Genomic DNA, 10,000 nt, shown 5'->3' with positions numbered 1-10,000 from the left:
CTGCTGGGAGTGTGTGTAGTTCTGCTGGGAGTGTGTGTGGTTCTGCTGGGAGTGTGTGTAGTTCTGCTGGGAGTGTGTGTGGTTCTGCTGGGAGTGTGTGTAGTTCTGCTGGGAGTGTGTGTGGTTCTGCTGGGAGTGTGTGTGGTTCTGCTGGGAGTGTGTGTAGTTCTGCTGGGAGTGTGTGTAGTTCTGCTGGGAGTGTGTGTAGTTCTGCTGGGAGTGTGTGTAGTTCTGCTGGGAGTGTGTGTAGTTCTGCTGGGAGTGTGTGTGGTTCTGCTGGGAGTGTGTGTGGTTCTGCTGGGAGTGTGTGCAGTTCCGCTGGGAGTGTGTGTAGTTCTGCTGGGAGTGTGTGTAGTTCTGCTGGGAGTGTGTGTAGTTCTGCTGGGAGTGTGTGTAGTTCTGCTGGGAGTGTGTGTAGTTCTGCTGGGAGTGTGTGCAGTTCTGCTGGGAGTGTGTGTAGTTCTGCTGGGAGTGTGTGTAGTTCTGCTGGGAGTGTGTGCAGTTCTGCTGGGAGTGTGTGTAGTTCTGCTGGGAGTGTGTGTAGTTCTGCTGGGAGTGTGTGCAGTTCTGCTGGGAGTGTGTGTAGTTCTGCTGGGAGTGTGTGTAGTTCTGCTGGGAGTGTGTGTGGTTCTGCTGGGAGTGTGTGCAGTTCTGCTGGGAGTGTGTGCAGTTCTGCTGGGAGTGTGTGTAGTTCTGCTGGGAGTGTGTGTAGTTCTGCTGGGAGTGTGTGTGGTTCTGCTGGGAGTGTGTGTAGTTCTGCTGGGAGTGTGTGTAGTTCTGCTGGGAGTGTGTGTAGTTCTGCTGGGAGTGTGTGTAGTTCTGCTGGGAGTGTGTGTAGTTCTGCTGGGAGTGTGTGTAGTTCTGCTGGGAGTGTGTGTAGTTCTGCTGGGAGTGTGTGTAGTTCCGCTGGGAGTGTGTGTAGTTCTGCTGGGAGTGTGTGTAGTTCTGCTGGGAGTGTGTGTAGTTCTGAAGTACTTGATATAATAATTATCTAAAATCTGACAGAAAGCATTTTACTTTACCGATTCAAGAGTTTTTCTAGTTAACACCATAACTATTGTATATGAAGAACAAGTGAAGACTGGTTGTGTGAGGAGGTTAAGTGTGTGTTTAACCCCCGTGTGTGTGTGTTGCAGCTGGGTTGCGTTCGAGGACGCCGGGTTGTGTGGTCGTCAGTATGTCCTGGAGAAGGGTCTCTACGGAAGCCCGGAGGACTGGGGCGCGGCCGACAGCCGAATCTCATGTGTGATCCCGGTGACTCTGGTGAGGGACTCTGTGCAAACACACACACTCCTGCTCTCGCCACTTGAGAGTGTGTGAACGCGACATGAAGAAAGTGTGCAAAACTTTGCCTTTAATGCACACTAAACACACACTATATCACACTGCGAAACATGCTTTTCTTACGCAGTATTTAGTCCAAATATCAAAAAAATCTTAAATCAAGATGCTTTTACTAAAGTAGTAATATGGCATAAGATATCATGTCCTGTTTTCCGGGGGAATTAATCAAAATTAAGTGAGTCGATGCTTAAAGAAACCCAAAATGATCAATGGGGTCTGAAAAATAATCTTAATTCAAACAGAAACAAATATTTTCTGAGCCCATTGGCAGATCATTTTGCTTGTTTTAAGCAAAAACTCTCTTAATTTTTATTAATTTCCCCTGGAAAACGAGACGTAATATCTTGTCGTTTTAGTAAATGCGTCTTGATTTAGGGAATGTTTGATATTTGGACTGGAAACAAGATCAAAATAAGAAAGAAAATCATTTTTTGCAGTGCAACGCCACTTTAGACCTGAGCGTATCCCATCATGCACTGTGTTCAGGAACTCATTCCACTGTAATTTAAGATAATTAGAGACATATAATTTGGTAGTAAAAACATAAAGTGTTGCTAGGATGAGTGTGTGTGTGTGTGTGTTTCTGCCCTCATATCAGTGTGTGTGTGTTTTTGCCCTCATATCTGTGTGTGTGTGTGTGTGTGTGTGTGTGTTTCTGCCCTCATATCAGTGTGTGTGTGTGTGTGTGTGTGTGTTTCTGCCCTCATATCAGTGTGTGTGTGTGTGTGTGTGTGTGTGTGTGTGTGTGTGTTTCTGCCCTCATATCTGTGTGTGTGTGTTTCTGCCCTCATATCAGTGTGTGTGTGTGTGTGTGTGTGTTTCTGCCCTCATATCAGTGTGTGTGTGTGTTTCTGCCCTCATATCAGTGTGTGTGTGTGTGTGTGTGTCTTTACTTGAACACTTCGATCTCGAGTTGAAGAGTTGGTGTAAGATATGAGGGATTGATGATGTTAGATAAAGAGATTTGATTTGTTTATAATAATGATGAATCGCTCACAATAAGAGCAGGAACATGTGTTGATTTCATGCTGACTTTGTAACTGGAATATATTCATATTAATGTGTTTGCTTTTATGCTTCATTATGTTTCAGGGAAGTCTGGAAAACTCCTGCCACTTCCAGGTTTGTACAGAGAATGTGTATTATTTGTATTATTGTTAATGTTATTTGTAAAGTAATGCAGTGATCTTGTTGGGCAGCTCGAGCTGTTTCCTGAGCCGGGGCTCGGCGGCACGTCTGTAGTTCTGCAGGACTCATTACCCAGAATGCCTGAGGGGTTCATCGTGCGCTCCTGCAGGGTCTGTGCTGGAAGGTTAGTTCATCTGTGTGTGTGTGTGTGTGTGTGAGTGTGAGAGAGTGTGTGTTTTTCGGCCCTCATATGAACGTGTGTGTGTGTGTGTGTGTGTGTGTGTGTGTGAGTGTGAGAGAGTGTGTGTTTTTCGGCCCTCATATGAACGTGTGTGTGTGTGTGTGTGTGTGTGTGTGTGTATGTGTGTGTTTTTCGGCCCTCATATGAACATCTGTTTGTGTGTGTGTGTGTGTGTGTGTAGCTGGCTGGCGTTTGGCTGTGAGGGTTTCTCCGGGCATCAGTGTGTTCTGGAAGAAGGTGTGTATCCAGATCTGAGGACGATGGGCTTCACACAACCCGACGCATCAGTGCTGTCTGTCCAACCCACTGGACATGTGAGTGTTCATCTGTGTTCAGTGTGTGATGTTGCTGTTTGAAAAAAGCTCCAGTTCTCCTCTATATCAGTGTTTCTGGACTCCTGAAACTCCTCCATTGTAGTCTTGAGTTTCTCCCGGGAACGAACACGTCACAATATTCCTCATTATAATAATTAATATGCAGAATAAAGGGGCGGGGCCTGGTTGAGTTAGTCAGTAGTGTGTTAAACTGGTGGTTATAGAAAGGGGCGGGACATTTCCCAAACACACTCGAAGCGCTCGACCAATCATAACACACTGATCCAGCCGACCAATCAGAGCACAGTGTGCTTTTCAGAAGGCGGGGCTTCATAGAGACAGGAAGTAAACAGAGCGTTACTGACAGACTGGGAAGAGAGGAGCCGCAACAATGGAGAATATGAGGAGAATAATCAACATTCAAGCAGGAAAACCTGTTCTAGTAGAGCCTGAAACTACAGACCCATAATAGGCCCTCTTTAATATTTGGAGCTCTTGTGTACCGACATCTCAAATAAGACTGTAGAAATGTTGCTGGAATAATAACTTGTTCCTCTGTGTGTCAGGAGTTTTCTCTGCCGTCTATCGTTCTGTTCGAGCGTCCTGGACTCAGAGGAAGGAGAACTTTACTGAAGTCGAGCTCCGTGAACCTGCAGCTGACGGAGAGCTGGAGCAGAGTCTCCTCTGTGCTGGTGGAGGGCGGCATGTAAGACACACACACAACCACGCATACACAACAGACACACGCGCACACACACATATGCACACGCACGTGCACGCACGCACACATACACACACACACAATCAAGCATACACACACGCACAGACACGCGCGCACACACATATGCACATGCACATAAACACACACACGCACAGACACACACACAGGCACGCGCACGCACGCATACACACACACACACGCATGCATGCATACATGCACACACACATCCACGCGCACACATACATGCACACGCATGCACGCACACACACACACACACACATGCATGCATGCATGCATGCATGCACACACACATCCACGCGCACACACACACACACACGTGCGCACGCACGCATACACACGCGCGCACACACATGCACGCGCACGCATGCATACACACACATGCAACCACACATGCACGCGTGCACACACACACACACACACACACACAGACACACGTGCACACACATGCGTACGCATACACACACACGCGCGCACGCATACACACACACACACACACACACAGACTAGTTTTAGTTTTTTGCTTCACTTTAAAAACACTGAGACTCCTGCCTTCGGTTCCACTCTGTCTCGCTCCGTCCAGCGGTTTCTGAACACGTGTGTGTGTGTGTGTGTGTGTGTGTGTGTGTCCACTCATATTCACATGTTTACTGGTTTCCATGCACACAGTGATTCAGTGTTTATATACGTCTGACCTGCGGGCGAGCAGGAAACCTGTCAGTTATCGAGTCTCTAAACATATTCAGCGAGTGGAAAGTCTTCAGCTGTGTGTGACATCTAACACACTCCTGTGAATCTGCTCACGCTCTCTCCAACATCACAGAGCTATCCTCTCGGAAAGTACGAGCTAAGCAACTACAACGCAAAAGTGACGCATTGAATTAAACATGAAATCTTAAAATGGTGTTTTCTTACTAAATGTACTTAATTACAATATATCAGTGTACAGTGTACATAATAACCAGAACTATTCTACTTGATATTTGTGTATTATAATGTTTTTTAGTACCGGTAGTGTGTATTGTGCATTTAGGTTCGTAACGTTCATGTCAAGCTCTAATATTCACTTTGGCAGTGAAGACGTCAGACTCTCTAAGGGCTACTGACTTTTTCCACAAATGCCAAATTCTTTCCATAAAAGAAAGAGCATCTGAGGGCGTACAGTATATTTAGCCTGAACTGACCACAAACTCAAAATAAACGAGTGTGAGCTTAGAGACGGACATACAGTGTGTGTCGTTAGCAAACGTGTGTGTTTGAGCCTGTGTGTGTGTGTTGATTGACAGGTGGGTTCTGTACGAGGCCAGTAACTTCAGAGGTTCTCAGTTCCTGCTGAAGCCTGGCGCTGTTCCTGATTGGCCCAAACTCTCCTCCTGGCGTCGAATCGGATCGCTCCGCCCAATCATGCAGGTGAGAGGCTCCGCCCACCGCAGTGATGACACATTAGGGGGCGGGACTAGAAAACAACTTACATAATGAACTATAGTGTCCTGCACACACTAGTAAAAAAATATCAAAAAGTATATCTGGTGTCTGAATCATGTTTGTTTTGATGTAAACACACTCTCACTAAGTTTCTCCCCTTCAGAAGCAACCGCTGTTCCGCTTGCGTAACGAAGAGGCGGGGCTAATGATGTCAGTCACCGGGTCACTCGATGACATCAAACTGATGCGTATCCAGGGGACCGAGGAGAGGGGCGGAGCCGATCAGATCTGGGCCTATCAGGACGGTCGCTTGCAGTGCAAGGTAGATATATTTATATATACAGTGGGGGAAATAAGTATTTGACCCCTTGCTGATTTTGCAGGTTTGCCCACTTACAAAGAATGCAACGATCTATAATTTTAATCATATGTACATTCTAACAGTGAAAGACAGAATCCCAAAGAAAATTCCAGAAAATCACATCATATGAATTTATTTAAATTGATAACCATCTGATGAGGAAAAACAAGTATTTGACCCCCTGGACAAACAGCATGTTAATATTTTGTAGAAAAGCCCTTATTGGCCAGCACAGATGTCAAACGCTTTTTATAATTGGTGACAAGGTTTGTGCACATTTCGGCAGGGATGTTGGCCCACTCCTCCCTGCAGACAGCCTCCAAATCTTTCAGGTTCCGAGGTTGTCGCCTGGCAACTCGAATTTTAAGCTCCCTCCAAAGATTTTCAATTGGATTCAGGTCTGGAGACTGGCTAGGCCACTCCAGAACCTTGATGTGCTTCTTCTTCAGCCACTCTTTTGTTGCTTTGGCGGTGTGCTTAGGGTCGTTGTCATGCTGAAACACCCATCCTCGACCCATCTTCAGCTCTCTCACTGAGGGAAGGAGATGTTGGTCCAGAATTCCACGATACATGGCCCCGTCCATCCTCCCCTCAATACGATGGAGTTGTCCCGTCCCCTTGGCTGAAAAGCACCCCCAAAGCATGATGTTGCCACCACCATGCTTGACGGTTGGGATGGTGTTCTTTGGGTTGTACTCGGTGTTCTTTGCCCTCCAAACATGACGAGTTGAGGCCAAAAAGTTCTATTTTGGTCTCATCTGACCACATCACCTTCTTCCAGGCCTCTTCTGAGTCGTCCAGGTGGTGAATGGCGAACTTCATGCGGGCCTGTACATGTTTCTTCTTGAGCAGGGGGACCTTGCGTGCGCTGCAGGATTTCAATCCATGACGGCATAGTGTGTTACCAACCGTTTCTTTTGTAACTGTGGTCCCAGCTGCCTTCAGTTGATTCATCAGTTCCCCCCTTGTGGTTTTGGGATGATTCCTCACCTTTTGCATGATCAGGGACACCCCACGAGGCGAGATCTTGTGTGGAGGCCCAGACCGAGGGAGGTTGGCGGTGGTGTGGTGCTTCTTCCATTTCCTGATAACTGCACCGACAGTTGATCTTTTCTCTCCAAGTTGCTTTCCGATTCTCTTGTAGCCCATCCCAGCCTTCTGCAGATCAACAATCTTGTCCCTGATGTCCGTAGAAAGCTCTTTGGTTTTGCCCATGGTGGTGATGTTGGATGATGGTTGTTTGGGTGTTGACAGGTGTCTTTTATACAGGTAACGAGGTGAGGCAGGTGTATTTGATGTAGATAATTGGTTGGGATTGGGGCTGTGTCTTAAAGAAAGACTAACTGGCTTGTAGGAGCCAGAATACTTGCTGTTTGGTAGGGGGTCATATACTTGTTTTTCCTCATCAGATGGTTATCAATTTTTATAAATTCATATGATGTGATTTTCTGGAATTTTCTTTGGGATTCTGTCTTTCACTGTTAGAATGTACATATGATTAAAATTATAGATCGTTGCATTCTTTGTAAGTGGGCAAACCTGCAAAATCAGCAAGGGGTCAAATACTTATTTCCCCCACTGTATATATATACACAGTCAAACCAAAAATTATTCAGACACTAGATATCATTTTTTTACTTGTTCACTATAGTTCATTTATGTAAGTGAGGAGAGCAAAATAAAGTAAACTGTGACATATACCCAAATATTCTTCATACAGTGACTACCAGTAAAATTTGGGACCAATAATGACTCCTCCACTTTGAGCTGATCATGTTTTCTTCAGTGTGTTTTCTGTAGTTGCTAATGCTCTTTTTACACACACACTGAACAACATGAAGCATTGCTTGGTCACTGGTTGAGCTAAACTGGTATTATCTAATTGTGTAGTTAAATTTAACAGCTGACAGATATTCAACATAACTCATGTGTGAGAGTCTAACAGAAGGACGGACAAAACCAGTCAAATATCCACTGAGTTCATAACTCTCCATTTTCTAAACTATAGCGAATAAACTGAGAAATGTTGAAGGAGTCTGAATACATTTCGGTTTGACTGTATATATATATATATATATAGCACCATTTGTACTTTTAGGTACCATGGTATAACCATCTGATAGCATCATCATTATATTAGTTATGATGTCAGTGCTGCTGATAAAGCATTAGTGATGACGGTGTGTGTGTGTGTGTGTCAGTGGCTGCTGGACTGCTGTGTGGATGTGGGTTCTGGTGTTCTGATGCCCGGCGCTCGAGCGGTTCTGTCGTCAGAGTTCGGCAAACCTCATCAGATCTGGAACATCACGAGCGACGGGATCATCCGGAGTAACAGCGCACCGAACCTCGTGCTGGAGGTCAAAGGTCAGAGAGCGCTCAAATATCTCACAGTAGAGCAAGGAATACTTCCACAGGCGTCCGAGATCGGTCACGACTGATTTCAACATTCACTTTTAAAACAAAATGATGTTTTAACTCAGTGTTTCTGTCTCGTTTTCCAGCAGAAATAAATCAAGATACATTTACTGGAGAAGCAAAATGACTGACGATATTAAAATGTGAAAAATGCATCAAAATGAGGTGAGTTTGTGTTTAAAACAAGAACAAATATCTGCTAATAGAGTCAGAAAAATTATTATATTTGTTCTTGTTTTAAACACAAACTCACTTCATTTTTTCTTAATATCTTAATATCGTCAGTCATTTTGCTTCTCCAGTAAATGCATCTTGATTTATTTGTGCTGGAAAACAAGACAAAAATACTGAATTCGGTGTTATTTTACTTGTATTCCATTTTTATTATATCTCAATTAGCTTTTATTTTCAGTTGCATGGTCATTTTATCATATGTTTTTGTCATTTTATTAGTTTATTTATTTATTTTTACTTCAGTTTTTGCTCGTTTTAGTTTCTAGGTAATAATTTTAGTGCTTCAACTTAAACTCATTTCAGTTTTATCACCAAGACAACATTTCAAATTTTCGTTTAGTTAAACGTTTTCCTCTAGTATTTGGTCATATTTCAGCTTAACCTGTTCCACATAGACTTCCACTGAAAGAGCTTTACTGAAAACACCTTTGTTTTTACAAACCGAGAATGTAGAAAGTATTTTCTGTGGTAACCAGGTTTAAGTAGTTTACATTCCTTTAACAGGGACACCTTTAACTCATTAAATGTATGTAGCTTCCTGAAATGACTCTATGGAAAATAAAACTAGTAAGTTTAGTCTGCTGGAAGTGATTACTCTTAATATAGTTGTCTCATAAATCCACATGATTTATGCTAAACTCAGAAATGTGTCTGTTTGCATCAATAGATGAATAAATAGATGAGCGTGTAGCGCCACCTGCTGGATTCACACAGAACGAGTTATTAATATTCATGCGACAGATGCTCTTATTCAGCTTCAGGTTCACATGTGTAGATCAACAGATGACAGGCGGCTCGGAAACTAATGAACAATGAGAGAAACTCGCTTAACTGCAAATCATTAAACATTTAACTGGCTGAATCTCATAAAGAAATGCCTGTCGTCATTCATAATTCATAGATTTTGCATAAAGGAAATGATTTATAGTGCCATTATGATTGACAATTGTCATTTAAGCGCTAAATGCAAAAGAAAGCCATATTTAAATTGTAATACCATGATAAAAATCATAACTTTTTATCGAAAAATAATAATACGGTGCATTTTCTTCTCAATATCTAGACATTCTTAAATCAAGATATACTATAGAACTATTAGGATGTGAAAAATGCATCAAAATGAAGTGAGTTTGAGCTTAAAACAAGAACAAATATCTGACAAAAATAATCCTGTTTTGTTTTTTCACATCTTAATAAAAGTCATTTTGCTTCTACAGTAACTGTATCTTGATTTAAAAATGTTTTGATATTTGTGCTGGAAAACAGGACAGAAACACTGAGTTAAAACATTTTTTTACAGTGCACTAATAATAATAATAAATAAAATCCACTCCAATTAAGTTAAGAAACACTCCTGTGATGTACTTTGTCATTTAAATAATACATCATTAGCTGTTTCAAAATGTGCACAAAAATAAATTGAAATCTCTTAAAAACTCTGATTTGAATGTTTTCATAATATTCACTCAACACGTATTAATAAAATTATAGCCAAAATGCAAAAATATTCTCTCTCTTTCTCTCTCCACAGGAGGCCAACAGTTTGACAAAACCCAGATTATTCTCAATGAATTCAACCCAAAGAAAATGAATCAGAGATGGTCCCTGGAGATCCTCTGAGAGTCCCTTCCACGCAGCTCCATCAGGGGACCTACTGCTCTGTGGCCGAGCTGCGCCAGGGGGCCCAGTGTCCTGTGAGGCAGCTGCACCACAGGGACCGCGAGCTATGGAAATCTCATTCATCAACGAATGGAATATGATCATATTCTACTGGACATTGTATTATTTTTATAAACTGT

General features: G+C 43.0%; 1 protein-coding gene across 1 annotated transcript in view; it reads left to right on the top strand.

Annotated features, from left to right (window-relative positions):
* The window catches only part of crybg1b (crystallin beta-gamma domain containing 1b), a 29,799-nt gene that overhangs the window by 19,654 nt on the left and 145 nt on the right, over window positions 1–10,000 (top strand). The window contains exons 15-23 of the mRNA XM_056242819.1: window positions 1,137–1,263; window positions 2,437–2,466; window positions 2,544–2,656; window positions 2,895–3,027; window positions 3,594–3,733; window positions 5,053–5,176; window positions 5,355–5,513; window positions 7,754–7,916; window positions 9,733–10,000. The exon at window positions 9,733–10,000 is cut by the window's right edge and continues 145 nt beyond it. Coding sequence (XP_056098794.1) covers window positions 1,137–1,263; window positions 2,437–2,466; window positions 2,544–2,656; window positions 2,895–3,027; window positions 3,594–3,733; window positions 5,053–5,176; window positions 5,355–5,513; window positions 7,754–7,916; window positions 9,733–9,821 — 1,078 coding nt within the window. The 3' untranslated portion in view covers window positions 9,822–10,000. The remainder of the gene's footprint in view (window positions 1–1,136; window positions 1,264–2,436; window positions 2,467–2,543; window positions 2,657–2,894; window positions 3,028–3,593; window positions 3,734–5,052; window positions 5,177–5,354; window positions 5,514–7,753; window positions 7,917–9,732) is intronic.

This window comes from Rhinichthys klamathensis, unplaced genomic scaffold, assembly GCF_029890125.1.
Source record: "Rhinichthys klamathensis goyatoka isolate OS25496 unplaced genomic scaffold, OSU_Roscu_1.1 h1tg000758l_1, whole genome shotgun sequence".
Lineage (NCBI taxonomy): Eukaryota > Metazoa > Chordata > Actinopteri > Cypriniformes > Leuciscidae > Rhinichthys > Rhinichthys klamathensis.
This window is presented reverse-complemented; position numbering and strand designations above follow the sequence as displayed.